Source organism: Nicotiana sylvestris, chromosome 9 (genome assembly GCF_000393655.2).
Source record: "Nicotiana sylvestris chromosome 9, ASM39365v2, whole genome shotgun sequence".
Taxonomy (NCBI): domain Eukaryota; kingdom Viridiplantae; phylum Streptophyta; class Magnoliopsida; order Solanales; family Solanaceae; genus Nicotiana; species Nicotiana sylvestris.
This window is the reverse complement of record NC_091065.1, coordinates 48456344-48480454: the sequence shown is the minus strand read 5'-3', so window position 1 is coordinate 48480454 and position 24111 is coordinate 48456344. Positions and strand designations below refer to the sequence as shown.

The window sequence follows — 24111 nt, the reverse complement described above, 5'->3', positions numbered from 1 at the left end:
ACACACCCCTATTGCCAAGCCCATAGACCAGCTATATGAAAGACTGAATGCCGCCATATATGTCACCCCTATTCCCGTTATCGCCATGGAAAACTCCTCCTAGTGGGTCAACCCTATCAAAATATGTGCGTAGCATTCTGGCATGAATGGGCATACTATTGATGAATGCCGCACTCTGAAAGATAAGATTCAAACCCTGATTGATACTAAAGTCATACAAGCAAAGGAAGCCACACAAAATGTCCGTAACAATCCCCTCCCAGATCATAGGGGTGAAGGAGTAAATGTGATAGAAACCGATGAAGAATGGGATCCTGAAGGGTCAATGGGCTTATTCGGGAAGGTGGCGACCCTAAACCTGCAGTCACACTCACTCCTATTATGGTACAGATACAGCCACTGGTCGAAGTTAAAGTAGCCGCATCAGCTCCGTTTGAAATCGAAATGACAGCACCTGCGACTAGACCTACTCCTTTTGAAGTTGAAGTAGTCACACCCTTCATTGTGACGGTATCATCCACAACACCCTTCAATTCCAATGCCATACCTTGGAATTATGTTGTCGAAGCTAGGAAAAAAGGAAAAGTAAAAATGGAAGAGTCTGGTGCTACACAGGGGATGACCAGAACTGGAAGGATCTATACACCTAAAAATTTGGGAGGAACAAGCAAGGAAGCTACTGCCAAACAAACCATCATTGAAACTGGTCCAGATGATCTCTGGAGGAAAGTACAAGCAAGAGAATACTCTGTTGTTGATCATCTGAACAAGACTCCCGCCCAGATATCCATCCTATCGCTGCTACAAAATTTTTAGGCGAATAGGAATACTCTAATGAAGGTGTTGAATGAAGCATACGTGCCCAAAAACATTACCAGTGGAGAGATGGCCAACATGGTAGGGCAAGTACTGGAAATCCACAAGATCACCTTTCATGAAGATGAACTGCCACCTGAAGGACTAAGTCACGACAGGAACCTGCACATCACAGTACAATTTGAGGACAAATTCATCACTGGAGTCCTAATAGATGGGGGTTCAAGCCTCAACATTTGTCCATTGACTACTCTAAAAAGGTTGGGTAAAGATTTCCATGAGATCCGAGCAGGGAGTATGAACTTGAAGGCATTTGGTGGGTCTCAAAGAGCCACAATTGGGGAAATTAACCTTTGTTTGCAGATGGGCCCAACTTGGTTCGATGTTGAAGTTCAAGTATTGGACATATCTGCTACTTACAATCTTTTACTAGGACGACCTTGGATACATGCCACTGGAGCTATGGCTTCTACGCTACACCAGGTCGTGAAGTTCGAATGGAACCATTAGGAGGTAATCATTCATGGAGATGAGAGTAATCTCATTTACACCAGTCAAACTATCCCGGTTGTCGAGAATAAAAGAACGTTGGATGGAGAAACCTACACCGCATCAAGCGTGTTAATGCAATTGAGAAAGATAAATGGTGGAGCAACAAAATAGAAAGAATACTGGCATGGTCAGGGTATGAACCCGGCAAAGGGCTTGGGAAGAAACTCCAAGGAATTACCAAACCAATACAGTTGAAACATCATGGTACAACTTTTGGGCTCGGATATCAGTATATGTGACAAGAATATGATGATAGGTCGCCCCCATGGTGTGGTCCCTATTACCCTCTTGAGCAACTAGGGCCACATCAGAGTCAAACCTTCCATCAAGCCGATACAATATGGGGATCTGAAGAAGAAAAGGCTTTGGCTGGGCTAAGGAACCTGTTTCTAGAAGACGAAGATATGGATTTCAATGTGATAGTTAAGGAGAAGGAGGAAGAAGACCTTACCATTCAGACGGTGGAAAGGGGAGCATTTGTCAGGAACTGGACCGCCATGCCATCAAAGGCCAGACAAGTCCCGGGGTAGCATGGCTACTAATTCTATTTATAAAAAAAGTCTTTTTGAGCATTTTGTTTTTAAAATATCTTTCTTTCAGCATTTTGTTTTGAAAAACATTGTTTTGAAGTCATACAGATGATATTTTGTTTAACATTTCAGCATTTATCAAATAATTTAATGTTTTATTATCATTATCTTTTATACCTTTCTTCTACAGCATTACTATTTCTTACCTTGATGAACCAACAACTGTGACATGTCATGAGACAACGTAACATAAGGATAGTGACTCATAAGAAGAGGATGAGATACTTAAGGAAGTTATCAGAGAAGTTGAGAATTTTGAGAACAAATCTATGTCCAACTTGGACGAAACAGAGGCAATCAATTTGGAAGATTCTGAAACCATCAAAGAAACTCGCATAAGTATTTACCTTTCACCATCAGAGAAGAAAGAATACACTCATTTATGGAAAGAATACACTCATTTCTTGAAAGAATATGAGGATATGTTTGCATGGTTATATGATGACATGATCGGCCTGAGCACATCCATAGTGGCTCATAAGTTGCCTACCAATCCAATGTGTCTGACGGTGAAGCAGAAACTCAGAAAGTTCAAACTAGACATGAGCCTAAAAATCAAGGAAGAAGTCACTAATAAGATCAAAGCCAAAGTCCTCAGAGTAGTTGAGTACTCAACCTGGTTAGCCAATATCGTACCGGTTCCGAAGAAAGATGGGAAAGTCAGGGTGTGTGTTGACTATCAGGATTTAAATAGCAAGTCCGAAAGATGATTTCCCACTACCAAATATACACATTTTGATCGATAATTGCGCCAAGCATGAACTCCAATCCTTTGTAAATGTTGGCGACGTCATCATCAAATCCAAGAGGCCCACAGATCACATAACAGACTTGAGGAAGTTCTTTGATAGGCTACGAAAGTACAATTTACTAAACCCCGCAAAATGTGCATTCGGGGTTCCAATAGGAAAATTGTTAGGATTCGTCGTCAGACGCCGAGAAATCGAGTTGACCCATCAAAGTTTAAAGCTATCCAAGAGTTACCACTACCGAAGAGCAAGAAGGACGTGATGAGTTTCCTGGGATGCCTCAATTACATCAGCCTCTTCATAGCACAATCCACAGTAATATGTGAACACATCTTCAAAATGTTGAAGAAGGATATTGAAACCAGTTAGACAAAAGATTGTCAAAAGGATTTTGACAAAATTAAGGAATACCTGTCAACTCCACCAATCCTAGTCCCGCCGGAATTCGGGAGACCTTTGCTGCACTATTTGTCCCTACTAGATGGGGCTTTCGGCTGTGTTTTGGGACAACAGGACGAGACACGAAGAAAGGAGCAAGCCATATATTACTTGAGTAAGAAGTTCACACCTTATAAAGCACGGTACTCTTTGCTAGAACGTACTTGTTGTGCTTTGACATGGACAACTCAAAAATTGAGGCATTACTTCTATGCCTATACCACATACCTCATATCAAGGATGGATCCTCTAAAGTACATCTTTTAGAAGCCTATGTCTACCGGGAAGTTATCCAAGTGGAAAATATTACTGAGTGAGTTCGATATCATCTATGTAACTCAAAAGGCAGTCAAAGGACCAGCGTTGGCAGACCATCTCGCTAAAAATCCTGTAAGAGGAGAATACGAACCACTAAAAACATATTTTCCTGATAAAGAAGTGTCATTCATAAGAGAAGACATTGCTGAAGCCTACGATGGTTGGAGAATGTTTTTCGACAGAGCTGCAAACTTCAAATGAGTATGTATTGGAGCAGTCTTGGTGTCAGAGACCGGTCAGCACTACCCGGTGTCCACAAAACTCAGGTTTCCATGCACCAATAATATCACTGAGTATGAAGCCTGCATATTAGGGCTCAATTTGGCTGTCGACATGAATGTTCAGGAACTGTTGGTAATTGGTGACTCAGACCTGCTGGTGCATCAGGTACAAGGAGAGTGGGCTACGAAAAACACCAAGATATTTCCATATTTACACCACGTACAAGATATGATGAAGAGGTTCACAAAGATAGAGTTTCGGCATGTTACCAGAATCCAGAATGAATTTGCAGAGGCATTGGCCACCCTGTCCTCAATGATAAAACATCCAGACAAGAATTTCATCGATCCCATTCCAGTAAGGATCCATAGTCAGCCAGCTTATTGTGCTCATGTTGAAGAAGAAATAGACAAAAATCCATGGTTCCATGACATCAAGGAATATTTGGCGAAAGGAGAATACCTAGAGTAGGTGAACCATACTCAGAAACGCACACTGCAGAGGTTGTCCAATCATTTCTTCCAAAGCCGAGGAATTTTGTATAGGAGAATACCTGATCTAGGACTACTAAGGTGTGTTGACGCCAAAGAGGCTTGCTCGAAGAAATACATATCAGGACTTGAGGTCCACATATTAACGGTTTTGTTCTAGCCAAAAAAATACTCAGAGCGGGATATTTTTGGATGACTATGGAAAGAGATTGCATCCAGTATGTCCAGAAATCCCACCAATGCCAGATACATGCAGATATGATACGGGTGCCGCCAAAAGAACTTAATGCAACAAGTGCATAATGGCCTTTTACTGCCTGGGGAATAGATGTCATTGATCCAATCGAACCCACTACTTCAAACGTGCACAAGTTCATTTTAGTGGCCAACGGTTGCTTCTTAAAATGGGTAGAGGTTGCATCTTACAAAGCTATAACCAAGAAAGTTGTCGCAGATTTTGTCAGGGATCATATTATTTGTCGATTCGGGGTTCCCAAGTCCATTATCACTAATAATAAGGTCAATCTCAACGGTGATCTGATGAAAGTAATGTGTGAAACTTTCCAAATCAAGCACAAAAATTCCACAGCATATAGGCCTCAAATGAACGGAGCCGTGGAAGCTGCCAACAAGAACATCAAGAAGATACTAAGGAAAATGGTAGGAAATCACAAGCAATGGCATGAGAAGTTACTATTCGCCTTATTGGGATACCGTACCACAGTCCACACATCAACTGGGGCAAATCCCTATTTGCTGGTTTACGGTACCGAAGGTGTCATTCCCACCGAGGTAGAAATTCTTTCTTTAAGGATCTTACAAGAAGTTGAACTCAGTGATGCAGAATGGATAAGGAGCCGCTATGAGCAATTAGCCCTCATAGATGGAAAAAAAGGATGAAAGTAGTATGTCATGGTCAGCTTTATCATAACAGAATGTTCAGAGCTTTCAACAAAACGGTCAAACCAAGACAATTCACACCGGGACAGCTGGTGCTAAAGCGAATCTTCCCGCATCAAGATGAAGCCAAACGAAAATTTTCACCCAATTGGCAAGGGCCCTATATGGTTCATAGAGTACTGACAGGAGGAGCACTCATACTTGCAGAAATGGACGAAGAAGTTTGGCCAAAACCCATCAATTCAGATGCAGTCAAGAGATACTATGTTTAGATTGTTTACATTTCTTCATCTGATGTAAATCAACTACGTTTGACCTTATTCCCATTTAAGAGGTGATACATAGGCATCCCTGTGGGTTCGGTCACATCTTAATAAAATCTTCATTCTCCTAGAACTAGAAACTAGGGAAGAATTTTGAGGAGGACCCTCAAAATTCCGGAGCAAGTCCAGCTAACATCATCTTATGTAAGACAGTTAGAAAACCGGTTAAGTAACTGGGAAGAATTTTGAGAAGGACTCTCAAAATTCAGGAGCAGGTCTAACAAACTTTCTTGCAAGAAGAACAGCCAAAGAATAACTTACTAAACTGGGGCAGAATTTTGAGGAGGACCCTTAAAATTCTAACGCAAAGAAGTTGCAATGTCTCTAAAAGTGTCGCAGTCAATAGTTCATCTAATTTACTTGATATTATATACCACTATGTTTTCTAAAAATAACTTTATTTCATCAAATATGTGCATATTTTTTCGAAAACTCTATTTCTATGGTAGCCAAGTGTTACCCAGGGCAACTCAAACAGGATTTCCAGAGCAAAGCAGAGCAAAACAAATAGACAAAGGCACGAACCAGCCTCCCTTGCAAAATCACGATTTTTTTGGATGCAGAAACGAGGAATAAACACAAGTATGTGTTCCTTAAAACCATTACCTTCATAACAACCAGACCGCCAAGCGCAAATATATCTCCAGCTAAGAAATGTTCTGCTCCTGTTTGCTATTTGTCCATTGCATGAGACTAAGCCTTGTCTCAAATCTTGCATGAGGCTAAGCCTTGCCTCCCTATTTGCATAAGGCTAAGCATTGCCTTCTTTTTGCAAAAGACTAAGCCCTGTCTCAAATCTTGCATGAGGCTAAGCCCTGCCTCCCTATTTGCATAAGGCTAAGCATTACCTTCTCTTTGCATGAGGCTAAGCCTTGTCTCAAATCTTGCATGAGGCTAAGCCTTGCCTCCCTATTTGCATAAGTCTAAGAATTGCCTTCTCTTTGCATGAGACTAAGACCTGTCTCAAATCTTGCATGAGGCTAAGCTCTGCCTCCCTATTTGCATAAGGCTAAGCATTGCCTTCTCTTTGCATGAGGCTAAGCCCTGTCTCAAATCTTGCATGAGGCTAAGCCATGCCTCCTTATTTGCATAAGGATAAGCATTGCCTTCTTTTTGCATGAGACTAAGCCCTATCTCAAATTTTGCATGAGGCTAAGCCATGCCTCCCTATTTGCATAAGGCTAAGCATTGCCTTCTCTATGCATGAGACTAAGCCCTGTCTCAAATCTTGTATGAAGCTAAGCCCTGCCTCCCTATTTGCATAAGGCTAAACATTGCCTTCTCTTTGCATGAGACTAAGCCCTGTCTCAAATCTTGCATGAGACTAAGCCCTACATCCCTATTTACATAAGGCTAAACATTGCCTTTTCTTTGCATGAAACTAAGCCCTGTCTCAATTCTTGTATGAGTCTAAGCCCTGCCTCCCTATTTTCATAAGGCTAAGCATTACCTTCTCTTTGCATGAGACTAAGCCCTATCTCTTCTTCTTGCATGAGGATAAGCCCTGCCTCCTGAACTGCATAAGGCTAAGCATTGCCTTCCATTGCATAAGACTAACCCCTGTCTCTTCTTCCTACGTAAGGCTAAGCTCTGCCTTTCCTTGTCTAATGCCGAACGTTAGCCTATCTAAAACCTAGCACTATTTTACCTTTTTTGGGGCTATGCTCTATCCCGATTCTGTACTAGACTAAGCTCTGTCTTGTTTTACTCACATGCATCACCATGTCTGTATTTGAAGGCGTCATAGTCCGAAGGCATCATCCTCATAGCCTGAAGACACTATGTCAAGGCCTGAGGATCTCTCAATATTGCACATCATTATTCAAAGGTGTCATGGTTCAGAGGCACCATTCTCATGGCCGGAGAACATCATTTCATGGCCTGTGAATCCTTTATCTCATGATTCATGGCCTGGGATGTCATGGTCTAAGGACGTCATCCTCACTATCAGAAGACAACCTTCATTGTCCAAAGGGAATTTTTATCATTTTCAAATTCTTGCAATAATCCATAAATATTTGCACGTATGGTGTCTTAAGTTTTGTAGGCAATTTAGAAGTGAACCGTTCTTTAAACAGGAGCAACCTTCGCTCCGGTTTCCGCTCATACCATTCATACACTGCCACTATTTCAAACGTAACTGATGCCCACCAATTACTCGCTTTTACTCTATGACCGTTCAGACATCTGCCCTGTGATACATCCGTTATGCTTTAGACACATTCATAACTCCACATAAATCCAGACGATACTATCCTCCCCAAATGAACCCTTTCCAAAACACACGACTATTCATATTCCATCGGTTTCATTCAACGTTGGGTCCAAAACTACACACGGCCTGATTCTTGTAAAACTAGGGATATGTAGGCATCTTAGACACCATGCACAGCCTATATTTTTCAAAAACACCCCATTTGGTTAAAATCGGTCATCATTTCTTTACCCGACAACTCTTTCATCCTTCCCGGATAAAGAGGGGCAGCTGTTTATACCCAATTTTTCCCTCATATCTCTCAAATACACATATATACCTTCAAAATAGTGAATGAGCATCACCAAGTATTTCTTTCATAATTTTAAAGGCTTTTAATCAATTTATTCTTGTATTTTATTATAAATAATTATTAATTGCATAAAAATAATTTTATAATGATTTATGATTTAATTTTTTCATCATTTATATCTATATTAAGCTTTAAATATTTTTATATATGCTTATTTTGCATCCTTAGGCTAAAACTGCATATTTTGCAATAATAGCCATATATATGCATAATTACATTATTTACACAAAAAATGACTTTTTATATTTTTATAATGTAAAGTAATATTTTAAATTATTTTCATGTACAAGTGATATTTTTTTAATTTATTAATTATTTTTTATAAATTATTTATTTGTTAAATAGGGTATTTAAAATATAGCCCCCTAAAACCCAAATTTCGAACCTAGCCCAATTACCTACACTAACCAATACACCAACCCACATCAAATACCCAACACCCAGACCCGTTTAAAACCTCGACCCAATCCCATATGTCTATCTATGAATGTTTTTACGATTTTTCGCCAAAAGTTTTCTGCCTAATTTACTTGCCCTAAAATTAGGGCCCAAATCTTTTCAAAGATCTATTATGATTCAATTTTTTGTTAAGCACCTTTTTTTATATCCGTCTATGTGCATTTCCTTAGTGATTTTCGTTAAAGTTTTCTGACTAATCTCATTTGCCCTAAAATTAGGGCTCATATCTTTTATGATCTGTTCTGGTTCTTTTTTTGGTTCAATATCTTCTCTAATGTTTCATATACATGTCTATGTGCATGCTATTGTGATTCTACTCGCCCAAAATTAGGGCTTGGATCTTTTCTAATCTGTTATGATTCCTTAATTCTGAGTATTCTCTCTTGAATGTTCCCATGTACCTACGTGTATCTATTTTATTCCTTTGATTATTTTTGACTACTTTACTTACCCTAAAATTAGGGTTCCGATTCCTCACTTCCTTGGTGATTTTGTCTATCTATCTATGGCTCTTGCCTTTAATTGTTACCTAAGAGTCTTTGATTTTCAAACTTGTTTGATTTCCTAAATTATCGTGATTGCATATTTCACGCATCTATGTATTGTTATTGTTGGCTTACCTTAAATAATGTTTGGAGTTTTACTTCTTTAATTAATTGTTAGCCTTCCTTGTTTGATTTTTACCTCATTTATGGACCCTAGTCTAATGTTGTTTAAACCCATCCCCTCTTCCCTTAGAGGACAGACTCGAACTCTCATACTCCCACTAAAACTTAGTTCTTGTACTTTGATTATGTGCTCATTGTTTTTGGTCTTGGTCGGCTGAAAGCCAAGGCCAAGTGATTATGGAACTAAATTGTTGTAGCATATCTACTTGCTTTCTTTCTTAACTGGTAAGCCCTAATCCCTTGTTGTTTCATTCTCCATATTTTTCATAATCAGTGTTACTTGAACAATATGTCTTGAACCTTACTTTTAGCATGATTCTACTTTTTATGCTCTTATGAATCTCTTCTAATCTTGTGGTTAATACTATTAGTTTAAGTTTAGCTATTTTAAATAATATGAATCCTCTTATAAGTTAGCTTAATGTCCAAATTTGTCCGGGCACACTGTTTGTTAATCCTGCACCCGTTTTGAACCTTGCATTCTTAGGATACTACAAGCATGTAATTAGTTAATTTGTCATTATTTCTTGCTTAACTCATGTGCCATGTCTGTTAATATGTCATGTGATGATCTGATTGCTTTGCCTAAGTTATTTCTGTAATTAAACAATGGTTGTCTTGGATGTCAGCATGCTCCCTTAGTGTAATCAAGTCTCCCTTCTGAATTAACCTGTTTGAAACTATGTACTTTGCAAACTTTGTTGTTTTCTGAATGGAATTCTGTGTTCTAAATCTTGTTTCTTCTGAAATCAAACTGTTTTGAAATCTACCTCTATTCTCTTTTATGTGCTGATTCTTAAAACCTCACCCTTAGTCCCTTAGTCCCTTAGGTTCTCAACCACCCCAGTGTGAGCACTGCTCAAGGTCCACATAAGGCTCCTATGAACTCTGAGACACTAGGAATTGGTTACCCATCTCTTGTGAATCATCTGTTAAATACATGGTTCTAGAGTGAGCATTGCCATGGGTCCTGAGGCCCTTGGGAACATTGACACACTGGAAACCTGGTTTTATATGTGCTATGAGTAAATCACTCATGTTTTGGCTATGTTGTACCTATAAAATGAGAATAAAAGTTGATTAATGTGAAGGCCTGGTTCCCAGGTTCAGTTGGGGCTTAATGAAGCTTCCCTATAGTTTATCTTACTACTATTATGTAATTTATTCATTTACTCCGGCCTGTAATAAGTTTGTAACAAATAGATTCTGGGGTATATAGTAAAATTGGGAAGGGTCTTTATTCTCTTTGGGCAATCCGGGAAGAGATCCTGCCAATAGGTTTTCATTTGCTCCGTTAATCCTGTTTTACCTCATCTCTGTTGAAATCGTGTGAGTGATGTACTATGCTTGCATATTAGAAATCCTGCTTATAGGAAATTAAATTGAATTAGAGATCCTACCTATAGGAGATTTATTGCATTAGAAATCCTGCCTATAGGTTGTATTAATTTGTCCAACAAGCATATGTTAGCAATCATGCCTATAGGACCTCAATGTTGATCTAACTATTTTTCCTTTCCGGTAATGTGCACCATTTCTGCCTGTATTATTGTTCAATAGATACCACGTCTATAGGAACGTTTATATGACTAAAATTGGTTTCAAATTTGGAAATCATGCCTATAGAATACAAATTTCTTTCAAACCTAGAGACCATGTCTATAGGAAATAAAAAAACAACTTCAAATCCTAGAGATCATGCCTATAGGATTTCAGTCAGTTTGATATTAGAAATCATGCCTATAGGATTCTATCAAATGATTCTGAATATAATCGACATTGCCATTACTTATACAATATGCCTATAGGACTTAATAACAATTCTGGATCTGTAACTGTGAATCATTACGGTTTGAAGTGCCTAGATGATATTCATTAAAATCAGTAGGCAAAATGATAGGTCATAATACCTTCCTTAATAAAGTTTCTCCTATATAACACTTCTCCCTTATTTTCTCACATAGATATCCTGTCTATAGGATTCTGCAGATTAATAAAACCTGCGATTTAATTGCATGCATTTTCTGTTTATGTGCGGAGGTTAACATGAGAACATATTTGCTTTGCATTTTCAAGTCCTAACATGTTTTTGTTTGTCGCCTAGTCTTTTACATTTTGAGCAACTTAGGCTTAGTCTAGAACTATCACAAATAGAGGTCCTAATACCTCCAGGGCCATAGGTAAGAGACGCGTAGTGCACGCATAGGGATCGAACTGGAATCAATTAGAGCGCTTTAGGTAACAACTTAATTATAGTAATCGGATAGCATGAGATGATAGTCTGTGCCCGATGAATAATATAAGTAACACCCCAACTGGAGGGAGTTACGAAGTATTATTTATACTGCACAGGGTGATCCTTTAGGCTAAAAAATTTAGGACCCCCATCCCTATTAAATATTCATCTCACTTCTTTATTAGACTAATTCATAATTTAAGTTCGACCGGGACCCACTGTTGTGGACCTCGAGGGGTGCCTAACACCTTTCCCTCGAGGTAATTTCGAGCCCTTACCTAACCTCTGGTGATGTAAACTAGTACAACATGAGTTATCTGCTCTACGTGCCCTAACGCACCTTAATCTGTTAGGTGGCGACTCTTTCAATTCCAATTCCCTACCCTCTCAAAAGGAGTTATCCCAGAAATGTTAAAACCCGATTTCACGAGAACAAAAGGGCGCGACATAAAGTACCATAAGGACATGCGAAAGTAGTTTTCTCTTCATCCTCCGGAGTAATAAGAATTTTATTATAGCCGGAATACCCATCAAGGAAACAATAGAAAGCATGGATGGCCATTTTATCAAGCATGTGATCTAGGAAGGGCAGTGTGTAATGATCCTTTCTTGTGACTTTGTTGAGCTTATGATAGTCCATCCACACTCTCCACCCGGTTACCGTTCTTCTAGGAATCAACTCATTCTTATCATTGGTGACCACCGTCATGCCCCGTTTCTTTGGGACACAATGAACCGGAGAAGTCCACAAACTATCGGAAATAGGGTAAACAACCTCGGCATCCAACCACTTGATAATCACCTCTTGCATGGATTTATTTAGTCTCCTTTGATGTTCAATATATTGTTTGGCACCTTTATCTGAGTTAATCTTGTTCATGCAAAATACGGGGCTTATCCCCGAATATCTGACAATGTCTATCCAATAGCCTTCTTCCTCTTTTGTAGCACCGCCAATGTAGAATCTACATGCACGTTAGTCAAACAAGAGGACCGGTAAAGTAGAAGAAGGGCCAAGAAATTCATACCGAAGATGTGGAGGAAATGGCTTCAACTCCAAGCTGGGAGGCTCCTCAATTGAATGCTTTGTTGGAGGAGTTGTTCTATTTTTAAGATCCAAGGACAATTTACAGGGCTCATAAGTGTACGATCCTATCCTTGCAAAGAGTTCACACATTCCATGCAACCCTCCATCTCTTCATCATCACAGTTGAGCAAGACAACCTCCAATGTATCATCAACATTCATCACAACACTTGTTTCATCCATAATCAGATCGGTCACCAAGTCCCGAAAAAGCACACCTCATTGCTATTGGATTGCCTCATATACTTACACACATGGAAAACTACTTTTTCATAACTAACCGGGAAGGTAAGTTCTCTGGCATTAGCATCAACTAGAGCCTTCCCCGTGACAAGGAAAGGTTTCCCAAGAATAATCAGCACCTTATAGTCAACCTCACAATCAAGAATGACAAAATCCGCTGGAAGAATGAATTTATCAACACGAACCAACACATCATCAATTGCTCCCAACGGTCTCTTTATGGTACGATCGGCCATTTGTAATCTCATAGATGTGAGTCTTGGTTTCCCAATTCCCAAAGTCTTGAAAACATAATAGGGCATCAAATTGATATTTGGCCCAAGATCACAAAGAGCTTTAGCAAATTTGACACTTCCAATGGTATAAGAAATTGTGAAAGCGTCAGGATCTTCCAATTTAGGATCCATTGAATGCACAATTGCACTCACTTGATGAGTCATATTTATAGTTTCACAACTCATCAAATGCTTCTTTGTCACCAAATCCTTCATAAACTTTGCATAACCGGATTTGCTCCAAAGCATCAACGAATCGCACATTGATAGATAGACTCTTCATCATGTCAATGAACTTTTTGAATTGATTCTCCCCATTTTTCTTGGCAAGCTTTTGAGGATATATAGGAGGAGGCCTAGGTATTGGTGCCTTAGCCTTTTGCACTACCGGTTCCGGTATGTCAACAATGTGCTCCCTAGACGGTTCACTTCCTCTTGAGCTTCCTCCACATTGTCATTAATATCAATCTGCACTTCATCATTTGCTTGCACCACATTGTTTGGGGTCTCATCTTCTTGTACCACTTGCTCATCATCCACAAGTTTCCTTTGACTTGAGGTGGGTTCATCCCCACCTTTTCCACTCCTTGTAGTGACGGTCGTGGCATGTCCCGTGTAGTTTCCACCTTTGGTTTCACCATTGTATCACTTGGTAGTGCCCTCTTAGGATGAGTGTTTAGAGCTTGGGAGATTTTCTCCAATTGAACTTCCAAGTTGCGAATTGATGTGTCGTGTGAGGCTAGTTGGTCATTGGAGTCAGCATTTTTCTGCATCATTTGTTTGAACATATTCTCAATTCATCCCATTTCATTGTTGGGAGAACTTGGACCATGGAAAATATAAGGAGGCGGGTTGCTCGGTTGTTGATACATCGGGGGACTTTGAAAGCCCGGCCCCCGATTGCCTTGATTATTGTTCCATCCCCCTTGGTTGTTTCCTCCAAAATATCCTTGGTTTTTGCCACTCCAATTGCCTTGGTTATTTCCACCACTCTAATTCTCTTGATTGTTGTTATTATTCCAATTCCCTTGATTGTTTCCACCACTCCAATTACCTTGGTTGTTAGACTTCAAATTACCTTTATTACTGTGAGGTCACCATTGTTGTTGATTCGGGCCTTGAGAGTTGTTTCTTTGCCCTTAAAAGTTGTTCACGTATTGCACTTCCTCCTCTTGTTCATTGTAAGACTCATCTTGATCAAACCCATTATCTTCTTGCACAAAATTCTCCACACGGTTTTGCATTTGTGGTCCCTTTTGCCTTCTCTTGTTCACCATCATACTAACTCCCTCCATTGCATTGACTTGCTTAGGACTTTGCACTTGTTGAAGTTGATCCTTGGTTAATTCATTCATTGTGGTGGTCAACTCGACAATGGCTTGTCCATGATCATGCAATTCTTTATGTAGGTGAATCATGTCCGGATCACCTTGAGGAACATTTGCTTTACTTTGACATGCATGAAGTATCCGCCATTTTATCTAAAATCTCACAAGCTTCCGCATACAGTGTTGTCATGAAATTTCCACTGGCAAGTTGGTTGACTACACATTGATTGGTAGTGTTAATCCCCTGATAGAAAGTTTGTTGAATCATAGCCTTTGTCATGTCATTATTTGGGCACTCTTTCACCATTTTTAGGTACCTCTCACATATTACATGCAACGGCTTATTGGGCTCTTGTTTGAATGATAGAATCTCGTCTCTAAGAGTAGTCGTATGACTGGGAGAAAAAAAACATGGAAATAAATTTCTCCATCAATTTATCCCATGTATGGATAGAATGGTTTGGCAATCTCTCTAACCAATCCAAGGCTTTCCCCCGTAGAGAGAAAGGAAATAGCCTCAACCTTAAAGCATCCTCGAAGACATTTGTCTGTTTACTCCCCCAACAAGTGTCCACAAACCCCTTCAAGTGTTTGCATGTATTTTGACTCGGAGCCTCGGTGAAGAATCCCCGTTGCTCTAGCAATGTGAGCATTACATTCTTGATTTGGAAGTTGCTCGCCCTAATGTGGGGTGGGACTATGGCACTTGCATACCCTTCAATTGGCAACACCCAGTGTGGAGCCGCTCTTGGTGAAGGTGGGGGTGGAACTGGGACATTGTCTTTAAGTTGTCGGCCTCTTCTATTTGCTTGAGGTTCAAGAGGAACCTCTTCAACTTGGTCATCTTCCACGTCCACATCCCCCAAAGGCATGTTTTCGAGTTGATCATTGTTGAGTGCCATTGTTTCACCTACAATTAATTCACAAAAATCAGTAACACGGAAGTAAAAGAAGATAATTCATACACAAAACCAAATATATAGCTAAATCCATTTTTAGCTCCCCGGCAACGGCGCAAAAAATTGATCTCGTCCAAGTCAAACCTCTATTTAAGGTTATGAAACAGTTGATGCAATAGTAATACCCAATAAGGACTCGGGGTTGATTTTTCACATGGAGCTTAGAATGGGACTTAGAAGGATATACTTTATTGAATGAGCTAGAATTATCTCAATTTACACTTCCAAAAAATTGGGTTGTCTTTAAGTTTAAGTTAAACTAAGATTACCAACTAAGAATTAGAACTAGGAAATTGATTTTTGTTGTTTTTTAAATGATATAAAAGATCTAAGGCTATGACCTTCACCTAGGTGTTTGCCTAACGGGTTGTAAAATTTAAAGCTTGTTTTATTGGTTGGGTTGTATTATATCCATCAACACTCAAGTACCCACTCAATACCTTTCTATAAGAGAGTGATTTTGCCTAATTCGGCTTTCTCAAGTCCAAATGGGGAATAAACAAAATGGTTGATAAAAAGCTCAAGTCGGGTTTTACTATCTCTAGGTTTAACCCTTTAATTGGGACCATCAATCTCTTGATTTACCCCAATTTCTTGTTAGCCAAGTTTTCCTAGACTAAGTTTCTCTTTCTCAAGTAGAGATCAAGTCAAATAGGAATGAACTAATGTTTGTAACCATTAATTCTACAATTAAAAGTAAGAACAACGCTAAATAATAAACACCCAACCATAAACAAGCAATAAATCAAACACCCATTAAGTTTACACTCTAAGGTTGGGTCACAAACCTAGTGAAAATCTAGCTGCTCATGCTTAAAATAGAAGAAATAGAAGAAGAAATGATAATTAAACCCATATTGTTAATTAAAATAATGAAATCTATGTTCACAAAGCTCAAAATGGCAAAAACTACTAAAAAGGGAAAAGAAAAACGTCTGTTGTGGCTGCTGATATTCAAAACTTGACTTAAAAGCTGCAATTTTCGGACAAAAATACCATTTCGGATGTTTTGCGGCCGCACAATTCCATGTGTGGTCCTCACTTTGCTTCAGCTTAACAGAATTTGAATCTTGCGGCCGCGCAATTCTGAACTGCGACTGCATCTCTCATTTTTTGCGGTTCGCACATTTCTGAGTAAGCTTGCAACTAACTGCGGATCGCACAAATGCAACTGTCGTCGCGTAGCTGATCTTTTGCGGCCACACAATAATTGTGCAGTTCGCACACTAATTATGTGGTCCGCACTTCATTTGAACTTGAAATGAGAACTACCTGAACTTCTGCTCTTGCCTAGCTTCTACGGCCACACATTTCATGTGCGGACCGCATTTTGAACATGTCCTCTAATAAATTTGTCTTCACAATCTGCGGCCACAAATGGAAGTCTGCGGCCTGCACTTTGAGCTTCTATGCCTTTTTTGTCCTTAAGTTCAGATCACTTCTTCTTGAGCTGAATTTCATCTTAGTAGCTCATTTTCTAATACTCCTACAATAAAGCATATTTTATCAGTTTTCGGGAACATAATTAAACATTTTTGGACTAGAACAAAAGCTAAAGGCGCTAATATGTAGTCAAAATCCCCACTTATCAAGAGGCGTTACATCTTTAATGGATGCAGGTAGTTCTGTAGCAGGTGGCATTGATCAGTGATAGTGGTGCACCCTCCTCCCAGCAGACTTGGTGAGCCCCACTTAATTCTAGGGTCATGTATATATCTTTTGTTCATTATATCATCACGTTTTCAGGTATAACGGGATCAACGTACTCTTTTGTATCTAATAGAGGCTTTGTAGACATAGTGTGGGTTTTATGTCGATGTTGGGGAAAGTCAAACAATTCATGTTATGTTTGAATCACTTATTCCATTTCAGACTATGAAAGTGTGTGTATTTTGAAACTTTAAAAATGAAGTAACTAATGAAAATGATTTGATATTGTACACATGATCTCCTTATAGTCTAATTAATGAGAATATGTATTCTCTTTGTTAATGAGTGAGTTTGGGTAGAAAGCATCTAACAGGCTTTCTCGGTCGGGTTCACTCGGTTGAGCATCGGTCGCGCCCCTTGAGTTTGGGGTGTGACAAACTTGGTATCAGAGCCTAAGGTTTTAAAGTGTCCTAGGATGTCAGGGAGTCGTGTCTAGTAGAGACCTTCTTATCGGTGTTTTTGACTGCATCTATAAGTTGGAGGCTACATGGATATCTATGAGTAATACCCTTCTTTGATGTTCTATATCGTGCGATAGAGCTGATTGTGAGGTTGTTCCTCCTCTAACTCATATATTGCTCTGACGTTTAGTACATGGCACCTAGGAAGAAAGCAAGAACTGGCCAAGGAGCCAATGCCTCCCCAGGAGTGGCAGTTGATTATTTTCTTGATGATGCAGGTGAGTACCCGAAGGGTGAGGATAATCCCCCGACTACTATACTGCCAGATTCCACTACACCTGACAAGACTGCACTAGTTCCTACATCTACTCAGGGTATAACGATCCCTCCAACTCATATTTCGGTTCCACCTCCAGCCCTAGCTTCTGGTCCCAATGTTTCTGATAGGGACCTTAAGGGAGCCATACAGATGTTGGCTCAGATAGTGGCTTCCCCGGACTAGAGATCTAACGTTGCACCCGCTTCTTCTAGCCAGCAAGGGAATTCTACTGGTTCCAGGGTGAAGAGTATTCTTCAGTTAGATCCTCCAATGTTCAAGGGTACTAATCCCGAGGAGGACCCCTAGGACTTCATTGATAATATGCACAAGACTCTTTGAGTTATGCGCGCCACCGAGACAAAGGGAGTGGGTTGGCCGCCTACCGCTTGAAAGTGGTGGCCTACTCTTGGTTTGAGTTATGGAAGGACTGCTGTGAGGAGGGGAGCCCTCCAGCGAGGTGGAGTGAGTTTGTTGACACCTTCATGGATCATTTCTTGCCTGCCGAGACAAAGGAATCTCGTATTGCTTAGTTTGAGAACCTAAATCAAGGTAAAAAGAGTGTGTGGGAGTAGCACATAGAGTTCGTGCGCCTGTCCAATTATTCTATTTACATGTTGCCCACTATGGAGGCTAGAGTGCGTCGGTTTGTGTAGGGCCTTAGACCCTTGGTTATCAATAAGACCACTACAGCTGCCAAGAATTTTGACATGAACTATAGGAAGATGGTGTCATTTACCTGGAGCGAAAAGGTAGCAATAAGGCCTGGTCTGCAGGCAACCTTGGAGCTTCATTTAGTGGTGGTAGGTCAGCATTCAGAGGAGGGTCATCAGGGCCATCCCGTCTTCTGCTCACTCTTCAGCTAGTGCACCACCCTCAGGGCCCAGTCAGTAGTAGTTGAGTCATTTCAAGCCCAGCTAGGGCAACAGATGACCCCACCAGCAGGTCCAGTAAATATGGAGATTCCATCAGTAGCGGAGGCTCCTATTCCCCAGGTGTGGGAAGATGCACTTGGGTATCTGGTACCTGGACATACCTATATGCTACGGGTGGGGATTGAGGGATCATATTCAGAGAGAGTGTCGTTCGTCCCGCCAGGGTACGGGCAGGGGCACAGCACAGCCATCCAGTTGTGTAGTTGCTACATCCACAGCACCCCCTCTAGCTTGAGGCACTCTAGCACCCGTGGGGTATGGTGCAGCTAGGGTTGGTGCACAGGGTTTCGGGAGGACCTAGTCATTTCTATGCCATGACTGGTCGCCATAGTGAAGAGGCTTCTCCAGATGTTGTCACAGGTATGTTGACTGTCCAATCTCATGATGTGTATGCTCTTATTGATCCTAGTTCCACTTTGTCCTATGTCACTCCTTATGTTGCTACGGAATTTGGGATAGAACCGGAACAACTCCATAAGTCGTTCTCTATATTTACTCCGGTTGGTGAGTCTATTGTGGCCACACGGGTTTATAGAGATTGTGTTGTCACGGTGCGTGGTGGGGATACCATAGCCGATCTCATTGAATTGGGGATGGTTTATTTTGATGTAATAATGGTGATGGACTGACTTTATTCATGTTTTGCCAAGCTTGATTGCCGAACTAGAACTATGAGGTTTGAATTTCCAAATGAGCCAGTTGTTGAATGGAAGGGGGATAATGTGGTGCCAAAGGGTAGGTTTATTTCTTACCTTAAGTCCACGAAGATGATTAACAAGGTGTGTATCTATCATTTGGTCCGGGTTATGGACACCGATGTTGAGGCACCTACACTTGAGATTGTGCCAGTTGTGAATGAATTTCCAGATATCTTTCCTGATGATAGGATCCCACCAGATAGGGAGATTGATTTTGGGATTGATGCGATGCCAGGCACACAGCCTATATCTATTCCGCCTTACAGAATGGCACCGATAGAATTAAAAGAGTTAAATGAGGAATTAAAGGATTTGTTAGAGAAGGGTTTCGTCTAACCCAGTCTGTCACCGTGGGGCACATTGGTTCTCTTTGTAAGAAAGAAAGATGGGTCCCTACGGATATGTATTGACTACCGGCATATCAATAAAGTCACAATCAAAAATAAGTATCCACTACCAAGGATAGATGATTTGTTTTATCAATTATAGGGTGCTAGGCACTTCTCCAAAATTGATTTATGGTCTGGGTATCACCAATTGAAGATCAAGGAGTAGGATATTTCAAAAACAACTTTCAGGACCGATATGGTTGAACTTCTGGTGATGTCTTTTGGGCTAACAAATGGCCTGGCAGCTTTCATGGATCTTATGAATTGAGTTTTCAAGTCGTTCCTCGACTCTTTTGTGATATTTTTCATTGACGATATTCTTGTATATTCACAAAGTCGAGAGGACCATGCCGATCATCTCAGGGTAGTTCTACAGACCCTTCATCAGCACCTACTGTATGCACAGTTTTTGAAATGTGAATTTTGGCTTGAATCAGTCACATATTTGGGTCATGTCGTCTCTAGAGAAGGAATTAAGGTTGATCCTCAAAAGATTGCAGCTGAAAGAATTGGCCCAGGCCCACAACTCCAATAGAGATTCGTAGTTTCTTGGGCTTAACTAGTTACTACAGGAAATTTGTAGAGGCATTCTCCACTTTTGTCTCTCCATTGACTAAATTGACGCAGAAGGCGGTTATGTTCCAATGGTTCAGTGCTTTTGAAAGGAGCTACCAGGAGTTGAAATCAAGATTGACTACGGTGGCGGTGTTGACCTTGCCTAAGGGTGCAGATGGGTTTGTGGTATATTGTGATGCTTCAAGGATCGGGCTTGGGTGTGTATTGATTCAACATGGCAAGGTGATAGCTTATGCTTCTAGGCAACTCAAGAATCATGAAAGGAACTATCGAACATATGACTTAGAACTTGTAGTGGTGGTTTTTGCATTGGAGATTTGATGTCATTGCATGTATGGGGTCTATGTGGATATATTCACGCACCATAAGAGCTTCAATATATTTTAAAACAGAAGAAATTGAATTTGAGGCAGAGAAGATGGTTGGAGTTACTCAAAGATTACAACATCGATATTCTATATCATCCGGGGAAGGCTAATGTTGTGTCGAATGCTCTTAGCCAGAAATCTACGAGCAGTTTAGCTCACTTGGAAGCACATCAGAGGCCACCAGCCAAGGAAGTTAACCGGTTAGCTGTTTAGGAGTTCGTCTTGTGCACTCTAGTGCAGGCAGGGTGATTGTGCAAAATAGGGTTGAATCATTACTTGTGGTGGAGGTCAAAAAGAAGCAACGCAATGATCCATTGTTGATACAATTGAAGGAGGGCATTCATAAACATAAGACTATTGCTTTTTCTATCGACATGGATGATGGTACAGTAAGGTACCAATAGCGACTATGTGTTCCAAATGTAGATGGTCTCTGGGAAAGAATCATGACCAAGGCCCATCATTCCAGGTATTTCGTGCACCTAGGTTCTACAAGAATGTATCACAATCTCAAGGAAGTCTAATTGTGGAATGACATGAAGAGGAATGTAGCTAACTTTGTGGCAAAATGTCTAAATAGTCAGCAAGTGAAGGCCGAGAATCTAAGGCCTAGTGGGCTGGCACAAAATATAGAAATTCTAATATGGAAGTGGGAAATGATTAATATGGACATTATGGTGGGACTACCGCGTACTCCGTGCATGTTTGAGTCAATTTGAGTGATTATGGACCGACTCAGGAAATCAGCACACTTCTTGCCAGCTAAATCTACAGATAGAGCGGAACAGGATGCTCAGTTGTATATAAAGGAAATAGTCAGGTTGCATAGAACTCCAGTTTTTATAATTTCCAATCTATGCGCACCAGTTCACAGTTAACTTTTGGAAGAAATTTCAGGGCTTGAGTACTCAGGTGAATCTTAGTACAGCCTTTCATCCAAAGACCAACGGGAAGGCAGAACAGACTATTGAGACGCTCGAGGATATGTTGCGTGTTTGTGTTCTCTACTTCAAGGGTAGCTGGTATGATCATTTGCCACTCATAAAATTTGCCTACAACAATAGTTATCATGCTAGTATTCAAATAGCACCATTCAAGGAACTATATGGTAAGAGATGTAGATCTCTTATTAGGTGGTTCAAGATTAGGGAAGTTGAATTGATAGGACCAGACCTCATGCATCAGACTATGGAAAAGGTCAAGATCATTAAGGAGTGGTTGAAAATTGCTCAGAGTCATCAAAAGTCCTATTCGGATGTTCGTCGTAGAGATTTAGACTTCAAAGAAGAAGATAGGGTATTCTTGAGCATTTCCCCATGAAGGGTATACTGCGGTTGGAAAGAAAGGGAAATTGAGTCCGAGGTATGCCGGACTGTACAGGATCATTCAGAGGATTGGTTAGGTGGCATACAAGCTTGAGCTACCACCTAAGATATCGTTAGTGCACCCGATGTTTCATGTGTATTTGTTGAAGAAAGTAGTCGGAGATCCGTCGCTTATCGTACCAGTTGAAACTATTGAGACTAATGAAGAACTGTCATATGAAGAAATTGCAGTTTCCATTCTTGACAGGCAAGTCCAAAACTTGAGAAATAAAGAAATTGCCTCCGTGAAAGTGCTATGGCGAAACCAACAGGTTGAAGAGGCTACTTGGGAAGCCGAGGAAGAAATGAAGAAGAAGTATCATTATTTGTTTGAATAGCTATGTAATCTTTCTATGAAATTGTCACCAATGAATTTTATATCACTTGTACAATTGATGTTAAGAAGTGTTCCCTTCTTGTTATATATTGATTATGAGGCCACAGTTGGTGTTGTTTTGTGTTCTGTTATGCCATCGGATTATGTATATGTTGTTAGGATTTGTTTCTGGGGTTCTCTGGTAGGTGGATAGGCCCAGTTACAAGGAAAACTCTGGCAAAAGTTTTGGAAATTTTTGGGAGTTAGTTGAAATTTGGGACTGCTGGTGTGTAGTGTGGCAGTTGAGTTACATCGGATGCTAATATGAACTTTGACCCTCATTCGAGGACAAATGATCTTAAGCGGGGGAGGATGTAAGGCCCCGTAATTTTTTTTTTACCTAAAATGCGGGATTTCGTGGTGCTGAGTAGACTTATGTGTTAAAGAAGCTCGCCGCAATGCGGACTTTTGGATTGAATAGTGCGCTGAGGAGTTAAGGGAAAAATTGGCAGAAAAATACATTTCTGAGGCCCACTATGCAGCTGCAGAATCGCTCTACGGGCCATAGAATGGCTGCAGAGTGAAGCATAAACTTGAGTAAAATTATAGCACCAATTTGCGTTCCATTACACGGCCGCACTATGATTTTGCGGGCCACACACCAATCGTAGATTCAACATGGAAATTACGTTGGAGGGAGGTTCTACCATCATTATGCGGCAATAGAACAGGTCTACGGACCGCATAATGACCGCAGAGTAGGGCAAACCTGCCCAGTTTCAGAGGGCCATTTTGTGGACCACAAAAGCATTATGTGGTTGCATATGCGACCGCAAACCTATGTCATGGCTCCTATTTTTCTAAATTTTGAACCCGACCCCATACAAATAAAACACCCTTGGGGATCATGTTAGAAGGATAAATGATGTGTTTCTAGAGAGAGGGGGTGGCATAGAGTGAGAAAGGGAGTTCCTAAGCTTCATCACCAATTCCTGCTCAAATCTTGGAAGATTAACAAGGAAAGTGCACTAGGCCTTCATCCTAGAGATAAGATTCTACAACCTAACTCTTAATTTCGAAATTTAACTAGAAATTGGTAATAAGCAAGTAAATTCTTGGGCATGGGAGTTGTTTATTTTGCATGCATGTGTCATCAAAGGGTGTAGAAATATTGTGAGCTAAAAATGGTAAAGAATGGGTTGTGGGATAATAGAATCCTCCATAAAGGGACCTTGAAACCTTAATGCATACCAAGTGTTTGAAAAAATGCTCAAATGAGTTAGAACCATGATCATCTTCCTAATTTTGGTTCAATTTGTTATATTTCTAAAATAGATTGATGTTGCTAAGAATTCCAGAACATTTTAGAGTTTAAGGAAGCTCGATTGAGGTATGTTGGCTAAACTCTTTCCTTAGAATTGAATTCCGCAGTGTTCATGTAAGTTATGTAAGACCCGAGTTGATCATTATGAAATTGGCTATTCCGAGTAAACTTGTGTTGAAAGATATGTGTTCAATATGTGTTCTAGATGCTTTTATCATGCTATGTTATCATTTGAGAATATGTTCAAAGTATGGTCTATGTTATACAAATGTTACGAATTCAAATCAAGTTTGAATGAAGGTTATCATGCCAAATTATGTGAAAAATCTCTATATGTCTAAGACTCTTAATTGCTCACATCTGTACCTAAAGTCTTGAATTGAAAAGTCTTGTTGTTGATAATGATGATGATGTGTGAAAGTGAAAAGGGGATCATGAAATATGAAATACAACCAAGTGCCAAGAATGATATTATAATTGTGGCTACTAGTATT

At 40.2% G+C, this 24111-nt stretch overlaps 3 protein-coding genes across 3 annotated transcripts; all 3 read left to right on the top strand.

Annotated features, from left to right (window-relative positions):
• Positions 1–834: 834 nt before the first annotated feature.
• On the top strand, positions 835–1326 carry LOC138877550 (uncharacterized). Its single transcript, XM_070157166.1, has one exon. The coding sequence runs from the start codon at positions 835–837 to the stop codon at positions 1324–1326; it is 492 nt and encodes a 163-aa protein (XP_070013267.1).
• A 3399-nt stretch (positions 1327–4725) lies between these two features.
• Positions 4726–5076, top strand: LOC138877549 (uncharacterized). Its single transcript, XM_070157165.1, has one exon. The coding sequence runs from the start codon at positions 4726–4728 to the stop codon at positions 5074–5076; it is 351 nt and encodes a 116-aa protein (XP_070013266.1).
• Positions 5077–19253: 14177 nt separating this feature from the next.
• On the top strand, positions 19254–22315 carry LOC138877548 (uncharacterized). The gene is made up of 4 exons (XM_070157164.1): positions 19254–19605; positions 20854–21002; positions 21481–21909; positions 22088–22315. The coding sequence occupies exons 1-4, from the start codon at positions 19254–19256 to the stop codon at positions 22313–22315; spliced, it is 1158 nt and encodes a 385-aa protein (XP_070013265.1).
• Positions 22316–24111: the final 1796 nt, after the last annotated feature.